The sequence below is a fragment of the Manis javanica genome, chromosome 12, assembly GCF_040802235.1.
Source record: "Manis javanica isolate MJ-LG chromosome 12, MJ_LKY, whole genome shotgun sequence".
Classification (NCBI taxonomy): Eukaryota; Metazoa; Chordata; class Mammalia; order Pholidota; family Manidae; genus Manis; species Manis javanica.
Window position 1 is genome coordinate 91,590,465 of NC_133167.1, and position 20,990 is coordinate 91,611,454.

Here is a 20,990-nt window from a genome sequence, read left to right on the forward strand (position 1 = left end):
TACATGGAATATTACTCAGCCATAAAAAAAGAGAATGAAACCTTGCCATTTGCAACAACTTGGATGGACCTAGAGAATATTATGCTAAGTGAAGTAAGTTAGACAGAGAAAGACAAATACCATGTAACTTCACTTATATGTGCAACCTAAAAAACAGAAATAGACTCATAAAGACAAAGAGCAGAACAGACCATAGGGGAGGAGGGATGGGAAAGGGCAAAATAGGTGAAGGGGGGATGAACAGTTACAAACTTCCAATTATAAAATAGTCATTGGGGATGAAAGTACAGCATAGTGTATATAGTCAGTAGTATTGTAATACTTTTGAGTGTTGACCGATGGTAACTATTTATTGTAGTAAGCATTTTATAATGTATATAATTCTCAAATCTCTATGTTGTACACTGAAACCACTATAATATTGTGTATCAAAAATATCTTAGAATAAATTCTTTAAAATTTGTAAAACCCTCATAGAAAACAATCATAAAACTTTACTGAAAGATATTGACCTAAATAAGTGGAGAGATACACCATATTCACAGATAGGAAAACTACTATAGTAGCAATGTCATCTCTCCCAAAATTGATCAATAGGGCCAATGAAATTCCAGTTAAAACCTAAATAAAATTCTTTATAGACAAACTTATTTTAAAATGTATATGAAAGAAAGAATAAGATCTATTTTTTCTCTTGATTATGGTATAATATCAAGATATATTATGATATGGTGTTGGTGTAAGGATGCAGAAAAACACCAACTAAACAGAGCAGAGAGCCTAGAATTCATGCATATATGGAGAGTTGATGTATGTCAGAGATGTCATTATAAATAAGTAGGGAAAGATTGTTCAAATAAATGCTAGCACAGTTTGGTATTTATTTGAATAAATTGAGTCCTACATTGAAATTAAATATTTCTGTTCAAAAAAATTAAAAGACAATCTTAAAAAATGGAGGAAATTATGTATAATAATTTATAATAAAGTATAATTGATGAAGAGTTAGTATTTCAAAAACATTTCTTGCAAAAAGAACAGAATAAACAGTGTCACCAAAAAGTGGGTAAAAAAACAGGAATTTCACAAGTATGAAAACACAAATGACCAGTATATATATTCAGTAGTCAGTCAGTCTCATCAAAGATCAAAGAAATGCAACCTAACCACAGTGAAATATCATTTCTACATAACATATTGGCAAAAATTAAAGCCCCCCAATATCAAGTGTCAGTGAGGAGATGGAGCAACTGGAACTCTCAAACACTTCTGGTGATAGTATAAAAATCAAGTATAATCAAAGATTGAGAAATGAGACTACAGAAAAGTTGAAGTATTGCTATGGGAGGAAAATACCATAAACAATATTAAGAGTCAAAAATATTGAAACACTTAGGACAGGCAAGAATTTCTCTGTATACAGAGTTCTTACAGATACTTAACAGAACATCTTATCTGTTTTTTTTTAAAAAAGGAGAAAAATGCAGAAATAGGTTATTCACAGAAAACTAATGACTCAACCTCACTAATAATGAAAAAAATGCAAATTAAAACCGAGGTTCTATTTTTGTTAAGATTAGTTTGATAAAAATACTAAAAAGATTTTAAGAGAATATTTTTCTTAGTAAAAATTATTACAAGAGTAAAGGCCAGATGAAGAAAGGTGAGTTACTAGGAGACTAAAAAAACACCACCTGAAAAGTAGCTGTAAAATCAGGATTATAAAGTCACAAAAGTCAGAAGAAGAGTGTATTATTTCAAGGACAGATTGCTCATTAGTATCAAATGTAGGAGGCTAAGGCATGAGCCAGAAACGTCTTTATGTGAGTGAGCCTGATGTGGAAATCACTGGTGCCTGAAGATTGCTGTTTAGGTAGAATAACGGGCTTGGAAATCCAAGTAGATTGAGGAGGTATAGGAGGTGATCTAGATAGGGCAAATATGACCCTGGAGAGTTTTATTTTGCTATTTAAATGATGAGATTTGAGCCTGTTTAAATGCTGTTGGGCAGGATGCAGAGAAGCAAAGTGGCTAAGGATGAAATTCAAATTACAGTGGAGAGACAACTGAGACAGTGATTGGAGAGGGAGCCATGAAAATGAAATTACAAGACCTAGTTTTTATTGTTCCAATTAATTGATACTATAGTTTCATCTATAACATGGGTAGGCAAACTTTTTCTGTAAAGAGCTAGGTAGTAAATATTTTAGTCTCTGTCCCACTGACTCAACTATGTTCTTCTATAGGAAAGCAGCCATAGATTAATAGATAAATGAACGGCTATAGCTGTGTTCCAGTGAAACTTAGCCTGGACCCTTACATTTGAATTTCATATCTTTAAGTGACATGAGATGTTATTCTTGATTTTTTTGTAAGTCATTTACCTGTAGGCCCTACAAAAACTAGTAGTGGGCTGGATTTGGCCCAGTCTACATAGTTTGCCAACCCCAGATCTATAAATTGAAACATTGGACTAAAATATATTTCATTTCTATATTGTGTGATCCTAACTGGGCAATTCTTGACTAAGTCTCACTAACTGTATATATCATTTATTATATGTCTGATCTAGCTTAATCTTTTATTTATCGGAAGGTATTCATAGTCTCAACCATTTAGAACTCTGCAGAAGAAATCAGAATTTACCTATTTGTGACTAAAGTTCCAAGACTATTATGTACTCATCAGGAACACTTTCATGAGATTACTAAAAGAGGGATGATATTTGCTGTATCTGCATACTATCATTACAATATTTTCTTTAATATTTTTAAATAGACTCATTTTTACTTAATATATTCTGGGATGAGAAATAAGTGGAAAATCGGTATTATTTAGCACAAATAAAAGGTAATTGTAAAAATAAGTTAAAACAGAATAGTTTTACTTGCAAAAATCCTGAAACTAAGGCATTGTTTCTTCCTGTTAAAATAGAGATTAGTTAATTTAGAGATGTTAAAGGTAAATTAACAGCATGCTGATTAATGTGAAAGTTTGAAAACTGAAACTTTTTTTTTAACGCCGTGTGTATCTGAATTGTCCTAAGTTGCTTTATAGTAGGAAACTTTTTCATAACTGATAGCAGTTGAATCTTTAATTAAAGGAATTCTAGGGCTAAGTTGTTCTGTTGAAACACCAAAATCTGTTGTTAATTAAAGACTTTTTTATGGTGATCAGGTAAATGATTTTATAACTTTATTTAGTGCTCTAAATACACAGAAATCTCAAGCATTCAAGTCCTTAATTTTAATGGAAGTCTTAGGAATGTCTGTACAAGTATTTTGAAATAGAGTTTGAGAGGATCAAGTCTTTAACCTGGCTATTTGACATGAAAGGAATTTTTTCCTTTGCCATTAAACTGTCTATGAAAAATGTGTTATTAATATCAAAATATTATCATGAGTGATAATAGAGAATGCACTGCAAAGGAAAGTAGTGAATTATCTAAAGTTAGTTGCAGAGCTAGAATTAGACCCAGCTTCTCTTTTGACTTCTAAACTGTTTATCTTTACAACATGTAGTTCTTCACAAACTCTGTAACTTGGTTCCATAGTATAGGCTTCAGGTTTACACTACAGTTTATTGTGTGCAGTTATTGGGTACCAGGTTCTGCAACCATGTGAGGTATTGATACTATTACTAGCCTCAGAGAAATTAGGCATTTGTTAATTCACCTTAGAACCAAAATTTGAACCATTATGATTTTTGCTTTTCTAAGTAAAATTAATTCTTCATCTGTCTAGTATTTGGTCTAATCTTTCTCTTATGAGCTTAAACTCACTCTCTTTCACTCCCAGAAATTCCCAAGCTCTTTTCGTTTCCTATTTAGATTTTTAGATCCTTTATACCCTTTATTTCTTGTCTTCTGCCCTGTGATTACTTCCAGCACGCTGTTAAGAGGAAGTAGAGATAGTGGTATCCTACCCCTGTTTTATTCCTACTTTAAAAGGTAGTGCTTCTGACATTTTTTGTATATTTTTGGTAGATAGCCATGATCAAATTATTAATGTTTCTGTTAATTTTTCTTTACTAAGACTTTTTAAAAAAATTGTAAGAGAATTTTGAACTTTGATTAGATGCCTTTTTTTGGTATCTATTGTGACATGTAAATCTCAATATGAGATATTATATAGTAAATCAAATATTCCTATTTCCTATTGTTAAATCTCCCTTGCATTTCTGGGATGAACTCAGCTTGTTTATGATATTATTATTTTTATCTTTCTTCTTAGTAGTAATAGGATGATGACTTCTCAGTTTTTTCTTGAGTCAGTTTTAGTAAGTTATCTTTTCTTAATTTATTATTTTGTATAATTTTTAAACGTATTGGCTTAAATTATCTATCTACTCTTAAGACTTATATAATACTTTAGTTATTGGAGAATCCTGTTTTTAGATTCTTTTTTTTGATCTGTAGCTCATTCATTCATTTGAATATCTGTTAAGGACCTAATGTGTGCAGTGTCCTGTGCATTAATTGTTCTTTCGGTTTTTAGAATTGGTTTTTCTCTCTCTGTTTCCACTGCTCCCCTAGAATAATACAGGACCCCATAGGACAACCTCAGCATAAATCCTCAGGATTCATACTTCCTGGTTTCATTTTTACACATATAAAAATAAATAACATCTATAAATACATAGATAATGGTTGTTGGACTATTGTATATATTTTGGAATATATAACGATTTATTTTACATATGTATGTAAAAAGAAATATATAAATAAATATAATGTTAATGGGACTAGGATATGTGGATGTAAAGAAATGTATGAGTTTGTTAGCACTTTAATGTGGCTTATTTGTTTGGGCTGAAGTTAAAAAGGAGTTATTCCTACCTGAAAGGTTATACTAGAGAAATTGCAGGGTGCAACTTATTTAATGAAGGCACTGAACACCATTATGCCCTGAATTTCGTCTTTCATCAAACAGTTTTTAGGTACTTTGTGACTAAGTATTATCCTAAGCACTGAGGAACAAAAAGTGAATTTCAGAAGTCTTTATTAGTTAATTCTACTAGAAAACCATTTTGTAAGAAACCATACAGCTGTGAAATATCCATCTTTTCTGAAAATATAATTTAACTGTAGTTAAAGGCAATATTGAGAATTGTGACAGCACTTGGTTCTTTATGTTTACCTTTGTGTGCAGTAGGTATAGAGCACGATTAATTGAAGTTTTTTCTAATATGGCATTCTAAATGAACTATTTTCCCTTTTTCCCCTTTATCGAACTACCAGGTGAACATGGCAATCTTGAAAAATGTGTCTGCAGCTGGTATATCTTAAGAGTATTCTTGTTAGGAGGCAGCACCACTAGTGTCTATTAGTGTGGCTGGATGAGAGAAAGGCTGATTTTCTTCTCTTTCTAGAGGATTGTGTCCATTACCTATTCTGATCTATGTTTGATTGGGAGAGTGTAAGATTACCTTTCATATTGGTGGAGGAGTGGGGGATTGGGCGGGGTTGGGGCAAGGCATCACTTGTGAACCTTCTATAGATTATTCTGTAGAATTTTGGAAACTCTTCGTTTTGTTTGTGATCTAATGCTGAACTAAGCTGTTGATAGCTTATCAGGAGGCCCATGAGCCATACTTTGAAATGGTCTGAGTAATCCATGTTTATATATATATTTCTCTGTGTGGGGGCTCTATCTATAGCTTTTCTGTGATATCCAGTACGATTTCTACATGAAAGTTTAAGAATCAATGTGGAGAGGTGGTAGGTGGGCAAGAGGTTGGAAAGATAAGGGAGGAGGGAGGGAAAGGAAATTCTTCCTGCTAGTATGACAATATATGATGTCTTAATCCATTTGTAGAGTGTTACTATTGAACAATAGCAATGCATGATTAACTATTTAGTTGTAGTGACAGTCATGCAGTAGTTGATTTATAAGTTTTACGACTTTCTCCCGAAGCCAGTGATTCTGATTTAGAGAATATTATTCTATTCACAGAAGTATTTAGGAAAAATACTTCAAAAAATAAAGGATTTGGCAAGAATTTTAGCAAATGTTAATAAACTTTTTTCTTCATAAGTTATTAAGTGTTTCAGGAACACAGAGGCTTGTGGTTACCCAATTACAATTACATAAATTACAAGGAAAAAGGTCTATTAGAAACTACACAATGAATGTTTTTAATACTGTATAAAAGCTAAAATTATTAGTGCATTTTCTATTTTATGTAATTTGGCAGATTGAAATAGAAACCATGGTGAGTGTGACCAAGAATATGTCTTTATTTAGTTCCATGTAAGAACTTTTAAACAGTTTTACTGCCATTGCCTCTTAGGTATTTACCTTTGTTTAATAATGTTGGGTTGATTTTAGGCCACCAAAAAAATGGCAGTGAAGGAGATTGCTAACCACAAGACGCTATGGAAAATGAACTCAACCAGTGAACCTACCTTAGAAGTCAGTTCAATGAAGAAATTCACCATTCCCAAGATCAGGAGGACAGCAGAGAAAGGTAATGTTTAATATTTCTATGGAGGATGGGGTTATTTCATAACTGTTACTCCATACCTCTGATTTTTAGTTTTATGTTCATCTTGTTTTGACTATATAAAATAGGTTAAGTCAGGCCTGTAATTCCTTAAACATACACATACTTTTGGTTCTACACAAAATAAACATATTTTCTGTCCTTTTCACCAAATACACCTAAAAACACTAGCCATAATACATAAGACAAACATTAGAAGATTTTGAAAGGTGGAGAGAAGACAGACTGGCTAAGGACCCTTGGACTCAAGGAATTTACATAGCAATAAGTTCTCTGTATTTTCTTTTTTTTTCCTCTTTGTCTCAGATAGGATCCCCACAACCCAGGAATGACAATAGGCACAGACATAAAAAACCAAGGAAAGTCTCTTCTCTCTTGCCATAGACTAGGAAGGGAATATTGCAGAATGGTTGAAACCTATCTGACAATAAACTCCCTACTCCTGCAAAATAGTAGGGGGAAAAAAGACAGCCCCTGTACCTTATCAGCAAAGGCTAAGTAGAGGGCCTAGACTTTGACCTACGTCTCTCCTCTTTATGGCAGTAACAAGTTCCCCTTCCTGCCATCCTCCACCCCTGCTCTGTGATGTTGAGTTGCCACCTCTCACAAATAGAGTCAGTGAAGACCAAGCTCTTTCACACCCACCAGTAGCAAGGCCTCTGTCCCCCTCCCATAGTTTTAGTGGAGACTGAATTGAGAGCATGGACTTCTACCCCATTCTCATGGTAGCAAGACATCTCCTGAGAGTGTCACTGGAGAGCCAGGACTTCAGCCCCACTTGGTGGTAGTCAGTGCCCCTTCCTTCTCTGTTTGCACAGTTTCCCTTGATGGCTCAGTTTTAGTAGAAACTTCCTAAAATATAAAATTAAGTACGATTCGGAGTCTCTTAACAATACCCAAAATGACCCAGCCATCATAAAAAATCACTCATCTTGCCATCAACCAGGAAAATCTCAACTTGAACAAGAAAAAATACTCAAAATATTATGATGCAAAAGACATAGAATTATCTAAGACTTTTAAAACAGCCATTATAATGATGTTTCAAGAAGCAGTTACACTTTTGAAACAAATGAAGAGAATCTCAGTAAAGATGTGGAAATGTAATAAAGAACCAAGTAGAAGCTTTGGAACTAGAAAATACAGGAGTTGAAATAACTCATTGGATGAGTTCCAGATAAGACTTGAGAAGACATTTAGAAAGAATCAATGAATTTTAAGATATAATAGTGAAAGTACTCAGCCTGAACAACAGAGAAAACAGAAAAGCAGAGCCTCAGGGACATGTGGAACAATAGTAGATTTTAACATCATTGTCATTAGAATCTCAGAAGTAGAAAAGAATAAGTATGGAAAAAGTATTTGAAGAGATACTGGCTGCAGATTTCCCAGATTTGGCAAAAGGCATGAACATATACAACCAAAAAACTGATTAAACCTTAAGTAGAATAAGGCCAAGGAAGTCCATGTCAGAGCACATCCTAATCAAACCTCTGAAAACTAAGGACAGAAAACAACTAGAGAGAAACTGCATATTATCTATAGGGGAAAAATTGTTTGACAGATTTCTTATTATATATAGAGGCCAGTGGAAGTGCACATTTTTCATGTGCAAAAACAAAAGAACTGTCAACTAGAGCTCTTCTCCAGCAGAAACATCCTTCAGGAATAGAGAGTGAAATAGACATTCTCAGATGAAGTAAAACTAGGAATTTTTCATCAGCACATCCATCCCAAAGGAATGGCTCAACAAAGTTCTCCAGAAAATGACAAAATTAAAAAGCTGGAAACATTAGGAATAAATGAAAAACAGTAGAAAGAGTAAAAATATAGGGACATATGTTAGACCAACCTCCTCTTGAGTTTTCTAATTATGTTTGACAGTTGGAGCAAAAATGATAACATTCTCCCATGTGATTCTCAGTGTAGAAAGAGGAAGTATTTAATATAATTATAAAGTGAATTGTTACCATTGGAGGGAACAGGGTGATTGGGATATAAGGTCTGTCTGTATTATATATTACAACTTCATGTGAATCTACAGTTAGCTCAGAATTTAAAGTTTTTTAGAAAAACACTATAGATAAATCAAAACGAAATTTTTTAGACATTCAAATAACCCACAGGAAGGCAGGAAAAATGAAATAGAGAATTGAACAACTGGGGGAAAAATAAACGGTTAAATGGCAGGCTTAAGCCCTAACATATCAATTATACTAAATGTAAATGATTGAAATATACCAATCAGAAATCAGAAGTTGACACAGTGGATTAAAAAACATGACCTAACTATAAACTGTTGATAAATTCACTTAAAATATAGTGATATAGATTTGTTGAATGTAAACATATACAGAAAAATAGGCCATACAAAAAATCAAAATAAAGCAGGAGTAGCTGTGTTAATATCAGGTTAACTTCAAAGTAAAGAAAATTACCAGAAACAGAGGGGACTATTACATTATGATGAAAGTGTCAGTCATCAATAAAACACAGCAATCCTAAATGTATATGTACCAAATAATAGAGCTTCAATATACATGAGCAAAACTGATAGAACTGAAAAGAGAAATGAATAAATTCAGAATTATATGGACTTCTACCTCTTTAGCATGCTACTCTCAACAGTTGATAGAATTGCTAAGACAAAAAATCTGCAGAGTTACAGAAGAACTTAATGCTATGTCAACTAACAGGAGCTAATTGACATGTATACATTATTTCACCCTACAACAGAAGAATACAAATTATTTGCAGTGCTCCTTTGACCGTCAGGATAGCCAATATGTTACACCAGGAAGCTAATTCAACATTATTAAAAGAATTAAAGTAATACAGAATGTGCTGTCTGACCACATGCAACATAGGAATTAATAACAGTAGTAATCAAATCTCCAAACACATGGAACGTGAACAACACATTTCTAAATCAAGAAATTTAAATCATGAAAATCACTGAAATGAATAAAAATGGAAACAAAGTATATCACCAAAATTTGAGTGATACAGCTAAAGCATTGCTAACAAATTTATAACACTAAGTACTTACATTAGAAAATAGGAAGGGCTTCACATCCATTCGTGATAAAAACTCTTAACAAAATGGGTATAGTGGGCAAGTACCTCAACATAATAAAGGAAATCTATGACAAACCACAGTCAACATCATACTTAACAGCAAGAAGCTGAAAGCCTTTCCTTTAAGATCGGGAACAAGAAAAGGATGCCCACTTTCCCCACTTCTATTCAACATAGTTCTGGAGGTCCTAGCCACAGCAATCAGACAACACAAAGAAACAAAGGCATCCAGATTGGCAAGGAAGAAGTTAAACTGTCCCTGTTTGCAGATGACATGATATTGTACATAAAAAACCCTAAAGACTCCACTCCAAAACTACTAGATCTAATATCTGAATTCAGCAAAGTTGCAGGATACAAAATTAATACACAGAAATCTGTGGCATCCCTATACACTGACAATGAACTAGAAGAGAGAGAAATCAGGAAAACAATTCCATTCACAGTTGCATCAAAAAGAATAAAATACCTAGGAATAAACCTAACCAAGGAAGTGAACGACCTGTACCCTGAAAAGTTCAAGACACTCTTAAGAGAAATTAAAGAAGATACCGATAAATGGAAATTCATCCCATGCTCATGGATAATAAGACTTAATATTGTCAAAATGGCCACCCTGCCTAAGGCAATCTATAGATTCAATGAAATTCCTATCAAAATACCAACAGCATTCTTCAATGAACTAGAGAAAATCATTCTAAAATTCATATGGAACCACAAATGACCTCACATAGCCAAAACAATTCTAAGAAGGAAGAATAAAGCTGGGGGGCATTACACTCCCCAACTTCAAGCTCTACTACAAAGCTACAGTAATCAAGACAATTTGGTACTGGCACAAGAACAGACCCATAGACCAATGGAACAGACTAGAGAGCCTTGATATAAACCCAACCATATATGGTCAATAAATATACACGATAAAGGAACCATGGACATACAGTGGTGAAATGACAGCCTCTTCAACAGCTGGTGTTGGCAAAACTGGACAGCTACATGCAAGAGAATGAAACTGGCTTATTGTTTAACCCCAGACACAAAAATAAACTCAAATGGATCAAAGACTTGAATGTAAGTCATGAACCCATAAAACTCTTAGAAGACAACATAGGCAAAAATCTCCTGAATATAAGCATGAGCAACTTCTTTCTGAATGCACCTCCTCGAGTAAGGGAAACAAAAGCAAAAATGAACTCATGGGAGCACATCAAACTAAAAAGTTTCTGTACAACAAAGGACACCATCAACAAAATAAAAAGGCATCCTACAGTATGGGAGAATATATTTGTAAATGGCATATGCCACAAGGGTTAACTTCCAAAATATATAAAGAACTTATATTCCTCAACACCCAAAAAGCAAATGACCTGATTAACAAATGGGCTGAGGATTTGAAGAGACAGTTCTCCAAAGAAAAAATTCAAATGGCCAACAGACACATGAGAAGATGCTCCACATCATTAATCATCCGGGAAATGCAAATTAAAGCCACAATGAGGTATCACCTCACACCAGTAAGGATGGCCAGCATCAAAAAGACTAAGAACAACAAATGCTGGCAAGGATGTAGAGAAAGGGGAACCCTCCTACACTGCTGGTGGGAATGTAAGCTAGTTCAACCATTGTGGAAAGTGATATGAAGGTTCTTCAAAAAACTAAAAATAGAAATACCATTTGACCCGGGAATTCCACTCCTTGGAATTTAACCAAAGAATACAACTTCTCAGATTCAAAAAGACATATGCACCCCTTTGTTTATTGCAGTACTATTTACAATAACCAAGATATGTAAACAACCTAAGTGTCCATCAGTGGATGAATGGATAAAGAAGAAGTGGTACATATACACAATGGAATACTACTCAACCGTAAGAAAGAAACAAATCCTACCATTTGCAACAACATCGATGAAGCTGGAGGATATTAAGCTCAGTGAAATAAGCCAGGTGGAGAAAGACAAGTGCCAAATGATTACCCTCATTTGTGGAGTATAACAATGAAGCAAAACTGAAGGAACAAAATAGCAGCAGACTCAGACTCCAAAAAGGGACTAGTGGTTACCAAAGGAGAGGGGTGTGGGATGGCAGGTGGGTAGGGAGGGAGAAGGGGATTGAGAGGTATTATGTTTAGTACACATGGTGTAGGGAGTGACTGGGTAAACAGTGTAGCACAGAGAAGGCAAACAGTGTGTCTGTGGCATCTTACTACACTGATGCGCAGTGACTGCATTGGGGTATTGGTGGGGACTTGATAATATGGGTAAATATAGTAACCACATTGTTTTTTCATGTGAAATCTTCATAAGTGTGTATATCAATAATACCTTAATAGAAAATTTAAAAAAAAAGAAATCTTATACAAAATAAAAGCAAATCAAATTCAGCAATACATGAAATGAATTATCCAGTACAACCAAGGGAGTTTTATTCAAAGGATACAAGGCTGGTTTGGTTTTGGAAAGTCAATCTATATTTGCAGAATAAAGAACAATCATGTTATTGTGTCAAATAATGTAGAGAAAGCATTTGACAAAATTTAGCACTCATGATAAAGACCCAGCAAACTTAAAGGGGAACTTCATCTACTTGATAAACTATATATATAAAATACCTATAGCTAACATCCTACTTAATGATGAATGCTGAATTCTTGTTAGAGAAGGCAGCAAAAATGCTATTTTGCCATTCTTAACTAGTACTGGGAATACTGGCCAACAGAAAAAGTGAAGGAAATGAATTAAAGAGTGTAGAGATTGGGAAAGAAGAACTAAAACTATTCCTGTTTGAAGACCACACAATGGTCTACACAGAAAAGTTCCAAGAAATCTGGAAGAAAAAAAAAAAAAACACCTTGAAACCAATAAGTTCAGCAAGGTCACTAGATACAAGATCAAAATAAAAAAATCAATTTAATACCTATATACAACAAAGAACAACATGGAAATCAAAATGATAAACAAATACCATTTATAATAGCTCAAGACATGAAATACTAATATATAAAGACAATCAAATATACAGGATTTTTATGCTTTAAGCTGCAAATGCTGATGAAAGAAATCAGAGAAAATCTAAGTTAACAGAGAGGTGTACTATATTCATGGATTAGGAGATTCAACATACTGAAGATATCAGTTCTTCACAAATGTATCTGTAGATTAATTGCAGTTCCTTCAAAAGCCCAGCAAGTCTTTTTGTAAATAAGCATATTCTCAACTTTACACTAGAAGGCAAAGAAACTAGAATAGCTAAAGCAATTTTGAAATAGAAGATGTTTGGAATTAGTCTGCCCAGTCAAGATGGAGTGACATTGACAGAGGATTAGACACTTGGATCAGTGAAACAAAATATGAGTTTCCAGAACTAAACCCATACAGGTATGCTGAATTGATTTCCTTTCAATTGATTTTTAACAAAGTATATTCAGTAATGGAAATGTTGGTTTTTTCATCAGATGTTGCTGGAGCAATTGGACTACATATCCATAGGCAAAAAATGAACTTTACCGTGACTTCACACAAAAATTAATTCAAAATGAGTCCTGTGTTTAAATGGAAAATGTGAAACTGTAAAAATTTTCAAACAGAACATGAGAGAAAATCTCCAGAATCTAGGGCTAGATGAAGAGTTCTTAGACATAATGTCAAAAACACAATCTAACAAAGAAAAAAATTTATAATTTGGGCTTTATCAAAATTAAAAACTCTTCTGTGATGGATTGTTTTTTCACAGGAGTCATATCTAGAACACATAAAGCAATTTCAAAACTCAAGAGTAAGAAAAGTACGGTGGGGGGAGACAATCCAATTAATTAAACAGGAAAAAGACATGGACAAACATTTCACCAAAAAGGATGTATGGTTGGCAAATAAGTACATAACCATAATGTTACTGGCTTGTTTTACAAGGATGTTGGCAAATGAACCTGTATCGCAAATGGCATTCATTTGTCAAAAGTGTTGTGACCAGATGCACACAGGACTGTAACTCTGTATTTCCTCTAAGAGTACAAGTTCAGTAATCACTAATTCACTGTTGGAGATGACTTTAACAGACTCTAAGTACCACAAATAACAAGAATCAACTGTTGCCTGCTTTCCTCTCAGTCCTTCTCCTTAAAGGTTTGGATCCTTTTATGCACACACTTAATACAGCAATGCTTAAAACCTGGCTTGTTGTCCTGAGAAAGTCTGTTACCTATTACTCATGCCTCTGTATCAGTCAGCAGTTTACAAAGATGTTCTGGTATTTTTGCAGTCAGAATAACAAAATGGTTTCCTAGCATATGATTGCCTTGTTTTGGGGAAATGCAAAAATATGTGTTAACAGTAGCTACCAGGTTTGTGTAACAATACATGGTGTAGAGTCAGTGTACATCTTAAGATGAAAATGAGCCACCTGAATTGTAGACTGTCTAGTTTATCTGTGTCAGCTTTCAAGAACTCCAAGAAGAAAAACAAGGTTATTTTCATTTATACCAGGTATAGGAAACCTCTGTTACTGTTACGGAACTAATAGAATTACATATAAATTGTTGCCCCAACTGCTGTCAGAAATTTCAAGTACTTTATTATTATCTTGTGTCTTATATCAGATACCCATTTGTCCTTGTATACATGTACAATGATGCCATTTTAAACTTAAGTAACCATTTGCCCTTCTCTTTATCCTTAGTCTACTTGTCACCTTGTTGCACCAACACTAGAGAGTATAGTTTTGTACATGACATACTTAACCAGTGCCGGTTAGATGTAAGCTGTGATCTGCAGTCATCATGGCAATTTGGGGATACAAAACTGGTTCACAACGAGGATTTAGAAAAAAATTTTACTTCTAAGAGGTAAGTTACTGTGGCCGAAAGCAGTTTGAGATTTTGTGTTGTGAGTTTTTACTATGAAGCCTTATATGAATTGTTACTTCAACCACTTGAGATTTGGTAAGTATTACTAAGAAAATAAGCACAGTTGTGTAATAGTGAAAAGCTAGTGTTGTGTAATAGTGAAAAACTAAGTGCAAGATTTGATTCATAAGTTTTACACATTAATGTAACCAGATTCCAGAGACTTCTAATTTTTTAATCTTGATAAATTTTTCAGGAACATATATCAGCACATTTATTAAGCAGCCATTTTGTAGATTCCTTGTGTCTCCTGCATAATACAGAAGAGCCGTTAAAGTATTCAGAAAGTAACTTTTTCTTGACTCAACTCATCAGGGACTGAGTTGATTTTTTAATTTGGCAAAATTGTATCTGCAATTTCCAGCTATTCCACTAGCACCACTGTTTCTGACGATCTTAAAAAAGTATGCCTTCTGCTTTTTGGGAAGGCACATTCCAGTATGTTATTTTGATAAGAATAAGAGCATATGCAGAGTTCTTACCTAAACATTTTATAAGTATTACAAAATAGAGCTTGTGTGAACACAATTTTTTTCATTTCCTGAACTTGCCTCCTTCGTCAGTTCACATGTAACTTAATACCTAACTGTAGCTTGATGGACCCACACTTAAAACTCATTTTGGAATGTTTCTGGTTTCTTTTTTGTTTTGTTTTCAGATCCATTCCTCTCAACCCAAACATGCTACCTCTCTTAGTTTGGGAGAATTGGTGGGAATGACACATTCAGTTGATGTCATATTCATTAACCTAAACACCACAGTTCTGAGGAAAAGTAGAAAGGACTGGATATATCCTATCCTGCCCCTTCCAGATTGAAGTAACAGCTGGATCAGACATGAATTCCTGACATTGTTCTTTGATTTTGGTTCTTTTAGGCATTTTCAAATTTTTTTCCTTTTTCATATTACCCCTCACCCAACACTTATTTTTGAACTAGTTATTTCCTGCTTAGTGTTACAGAGAAGTTAGAACAACTACCTGACAATACAAGACATGTTAGAACATTCTAAATGACCAACAGGTATAGGATTTATTGATTTCCTAGGTGTTTGCCCAATTAGACATTCATTTGCTTCCCATAGTACTTCATATTTCTTTTATTGGTCTTACTGCAATTGTGAGTTTTATCTTGTTTTTGTGTTCATAGTATGAAACAGAGTCTGGCCACACAGTGGACACTTAATTGTTAAGTAAGATTTTCTTTTTTTAAATCAGTGATACTAGGAAGTACCCTTAAGTAGCTTTAAGACACAGGTGGAAAAGAAAAATAAAAGGAAAATTAAATAAGAATTGTTAGTTGAGAAGAATAATAGAATGAAAAGAGAAAAAGTATTAATAACACTGACTGGCTGGTTTTTCTTTTTATCACTCCTCTTAGAGGAGTTTATAAATCTGTGATCTCAGCAAAATCAAGTAACTTCAAAAAGATACCAATATCTACTTCTTAACTACATTCCATCTGCCACTTCTTAAGAGTGAACTCAGCGAAAACACATTAATAATCTAAACACGTATTTGGTCATTCATTAAATATTTGAGTGCCTATTGTGTCAGATACTGTATTTTTTACCCTCAGAGAAAAATCAGTGTTTTCTCAACAGCCTTAAAGAGTTAACATTCTTAGTGGAGAAGACATATAGATAAATGTAAAATACTGTATTTTTACATTTATATATTTTACAAATATTATAGTAAAGATACAGGTGCACAGATGGGAGTTTGATTCTTCTTTGTAAGAGTCTTGAGAGATGTTTTGAAGAGTTCAGAAACTTGAGCTGGTCTTAATGGGTAAAAGAGAAACTGAATTCTTCTTAAGTCCATTGCCTTATTTGTATCAGTTTGGCCCTTTTTTGTTTTGTTTAAGATAATTTTTAAACATTTCGAATTTATGTGAAAGGATATCATTTTAAAGATGGTCAGTACCCAGCTTGTTGCTGGGTTGAATTTTTACTTGACGTCTCAGTTTACATTCCATACCAGATGAGTAGTCTGATTCTTAATTTTATCTACTTTATCACTGATTGGTTCCAAGGGTGGCCAGAACTAAATCAGTTTGGGCCAGTGACACCCTACAGACAGACTGGCTCGGGGTTTCTGGGGAAGAGAAGCCAATCTGATGTGAACACGGAAGCATGTTGCTCATGCTACTGAGAGCACTCATGGGGTGTAAGGAGACTACTGTTAGGATGACCCTGAAGCTGAAGACAGCCAACAAAGAGATGGAAGCAACCTGGGTCCTTGATGAAATATGGAGCCATGGGATCAATCAGCACTGATAAAGGATGCCTGATTTCTGAATTTCTTGTTATAAGAAGCCAACTTATTTTTCATATAGTTTGAATGGTTTCTCTTCTTGAAGTCAATAGCATTCCAACTGATACTGAATTTGCTAATGGCAAAAGGAGTACTTGCAAGTAAGAAATTATAAAATAAGAATTTCATTTGTAAAGAAGTCACTAAGGACTTCAACTTGAATGGCTGGTTTATGCCTTGGAGCACAGATCATGTTTCATGAGGCTGTGGTTTTGGGGGAAATTATACAAAAAATTCAGGCTGTTGAAGTGCTTTGGCTATTTGCTGCTTAGATCCTTTCTGCTTCTAGCCTAGTTTCATAGATCACCTTTTCCAAACTTAGTTTGAATATGGGTTTAAAAGGAAGGAGATTTAACAGGAAATAAGTACGTGATAAAGCAGAAATAAGTTGTCTTCAGACTTTCCCAGTTGCCTCCTTTTAATGATTTTCCACCTGGTCAATGGAAACTGCTCACATTTATACAGTAAACATGTATTTTAAATGCAATCTGGGGGAAGAAATGGATAGTTTTAAGTTGGAATGCCATAGGTAAAGGCCACTAGGGAGTGGAAAGGTTTCAGAGACTTGTTGCCAGGAGACTGAAATTCTTAATTGTAACTATTGTCTGAACAAGATCTTGCTCTGGTCACTAGCTTTTAGAATTGTGAGGCAAAGAATCCTGACTACAACTTTTTGGAAGGATATACTTGTACTAATGTTTAACTCTCCACATTGTTGTGTTATTCTTCATTTTTCTGAATTTAATTGTGTTTTTTTTCCTCCACCAATGTATTTTGAGTGTAGATAACTTTGTCTTGTAGTCATACTTTGCCTAAGAGGATGTTGACCATAAATATCTGTATCTAAACCTGTTGGAAATGCAGGCATCTTACAATATGGATCTGGAAGTTAGATGCAGTAACTGGATGAGACTTCAGGCTGTTCCCTTTTTATGAGGTAGATTGAAGGTGCTTTGTGTGGGTATGAGCATTTTTGGAAGTATGTGTGTTGGAGGATCGGTGTATATAAAGAGATCAAATGAGTCTCCCTAACAATTCTAAATCATCTTACATAATTAAACTATTCTTTATCCCATTCCCCTTGCCTTTATTGTTTTACTGATGAACAAGCCTGGTCCATATGGTTAAGTAGAACACAACATGAGACTTGCTTGGAAACCCTGAAAGGATCAAGTGAATAGCTACTGGTGGCTGTGAGCAAGAAAACCTATAAGGCCTAGTTGCTGCTGGCAGCCCTCTTATGACTATAGGAGGAGCCAGACATTGATAAAGATAAAGCTGTGGACAGCGGTGTAGGGAGTCAAAGAAAAGATACTTGAATTCCTAACATTGTTGAGGGGCTGAATAAATTGATCAGACTGTGGTCCACAGCATAGTGCTCCCCCAAAAGATGCCCACATCCAGATCTTTAGAACTTGTGAATATGTTACTTTACATATCAGAAAGGACTTTGCAGATGTGATTGAGATCACAGACCTCACAATGGGTGATTATCCTTTTTATCTGAGAGAGCCCAACTTAAAAACACAAGGAAGAGAGAAGAATGGGTCAGAGAAAGGAGGCAGAAGTATGAGGGACTCAGCCTGCTTTTGCTGGCTTTAAATATGGAAGAAAAGTGTTATGACCCAAGGAATACAGGTAACTTCTAGAACCTGGGCGCAGCCTTTACCTAACAGCCAGAAAGGAAGTGAGAAATTAACCATCCAACTGCAAATAATTGAATTCTGACAAAAAGGAGAGTTCCTGCCCTAGAGCCTGAGAAAGGATTTCAGTCCGGATGATATCTTGATTGTAACCTAATGAGACCCCTCTCAGACTTACAACCCATGAATATGTAAAATAATAAGCTTGATCTGTTTTAATCCACTGAGTTTGTGGTAAGTTGTTAAAACAGCAATATAAAACTAATATACTGCCTAACCTCTGTACTTCTTGTTGAGTTAACATTTTTTTTCTCCAACTTTTATTGAAGTATAATTGACATATTGTGTGAGTTTAAGGTGAACAATGTAGCAATTTTAGCATGTATATATTGTGAAATTTTATTATTGTAAGGTTAGTTATCCTTTATCTCACATAAGTACCATTTTGTTGTTACATTGTTAGGGTAAGAACATTAAAGCTTTACTCTCTAGCAACTTTCTAGTATACACTACAGTGTTGATAACTATACTATAGTGCTGTACTACAGATCCTCTGAATGTTTTCATCTTATAACTGAAAGTTTATACCCTTGACCAGCATCTCCCCATTTTTCCCAATCCCTAGGACCTAGCAACCACCATTCTACTTTGTTTCTATGAGTTTGATGTTTTAGATTCCACATGCAAGTGAGATCACAATGGATTTGTCTTTCTCTGACTCATTTCACTTAGCATAGTGCCCTTACTATCCATCTATGTTGTCACAAATGAAAGGATATCCTTTTTCATGTCTGAATAATATTCCATTGTATAAATATACAGTTGACCCTTGAACAACAAGGATTTGAACTGTGTGGGTCCACCGATGGCCAGATTTTTTTCAATGAATACACTGGAAAAATTTTGGGAGAGACATGACAGTTTTTTAAAACACTTTCTTTTCTCTAGTTTATTTTAAAAATACTATATAATACGTGTAAAAATATGTCTTAATTGACAGTTTATGTTGTACGTAAGGATTCAAGTCAGCATTAGGCTATTAGTAGTTAAGTTTTGGGGAAAACAAAAGTTATATGCAGATTTTTTACTGTGGTGGGTGTTCAGTTCCCCTAACCCCTGTATTGTTCAAGAGTCAACTGTACCACATTTTGTTTATCCATTTTTCTGTTGATGGACACTTAAATTATTTCCTGTTACAAGAAATGCTGCCATAAACACAGGGTTGCAGGTATCTTTTTGAGTTAGTATTTTCATATTCTTTGGATACATATCCAGAAGTGGAATTACTGGATCGAATGTTAGTTCTGTTTTTAATTTTTGAGGAACCTGCATACTGTTTTCCATAGTATTGCACCATTTACATTCTTGCCAACAGTACAACAAGGGTTCCCTTTGCTCTACCTCCTCTCCAGTATGTTTTTTCTTATCTTTTTGTTAATAGCTCTTCGAACAGGTATGAAGTGATATCTCATTGTGGTTTTGGTTTGGTTTTTGCTGTTGAATTAGGGATGTTGAGCATCTTTTCATGTCCCTGTTAGCCATCTAACAGGTATGTCTTCTTTGGAAAACTGTCCCCTAAAGTCCCCTGACCATTTTTTAGTTGGATGATTTGGGTTTTTTTGCTATTGGGTTGTGTGAGTTCTTTATATATTTTACATTTTATCCACTTACCAGATGCAAATATTTTCTCCCATACAGTAGGTTGCTTTTTCATTTTGTTGGTAGTTTCTTTCACTCTGCAAAAGCTTAATTTGATGTGGTCCTATTTGTTTATTTTTACTTTTGTTGCCTGTGCTTCTGGTGTCAAATCCAAAAATATTAATGCCAGGACTGATGTCAGGGAGCTTACTGCCAGTGTTTTCTTCTAGGCGCTTTATGGTTTCATGTCTTACATTCAAGTCTTCAATTCATTTTGAGTTTATTTTTGTCTATGGTAGAAGATAGTGGTCCAGTTTCATTCTTTTGCATATAGCTGTCCTGTTTTCCCAACACCGTTTATTGAAGAGTCTCTTCTTTCCCTGTTGTGTATTCTTGACTCTTTTGTCATAAATTAAATGACCATATATGCATGGGTTTATTCTGGATTCTCTCTTCTGTTCCATTCATCATGTGTTGGTTTTTATTCCAATACCATAATGTTTTTATTATTATAGCTCTGTAATGCACTTTGAAATGAGGGAGCACTGGGCCTTCCATCTTTGTTCTTTTTTCTCAAAATTACCTTGGCTGTTTGTGGTCTTTTGTGGTTCCATGCAAATTTTAGGATTATTTGTTCTGGTTTTGGGAATAATGTCATTGGAATTTTGATAGGGGATTGCACCGAATCTATAGATTGCTTTGGGTAGTAAGGACATTTTAACAATATTCTTCCAATCCATGAGCAAAAAATATCCTTCCATGTATTTGTGTCATCTTCATTTTCTTCCATCAGTGTTTTATATCAGTGTACAAGTCTTTCTCCTCCTTGATTATATGCATTTTTAGTATTTGATTCTTTTTGATGCAATTATAAATGAAGTTATCTTATTTTCTCTTTTTGCTAGTTTGTTATT

The 20,990-nt window shown here is 34.4% G+C and overlaps 1 protein-coding gene across 2 annotated transcripts in view; it reads left to right on the forward strand.

Annotated features, from left to right (window-relative positions):
• The window catches only part of TEX15 (testis expressed 15, meiosis and synapsis associated), a 62,352-nt gene that overhangs the window by 15,156 nt on the left and 26,206 nt on the right, over window positions 1-20,990 (forward strand). For both annotated transcript variants that reach the window (XM_036995529.2, XM_073219049.1), the window contains exons 3-4: window positions 6,330-6,468; window positions 14,256-14,421. In XM_036995529.2, the coding sequence (XP_036851424.2) occupies window positions 6,342-6,468; window positions 14,256-14,421 (293 nt within the window). In that variant the 5' untranslated portion in view covers window positions 6,330-6,341. The remainder of the gene's footprint in view (window positions 1-6,329; window positions 6,469-14,255; window positions 14,422-20,990) is intronic.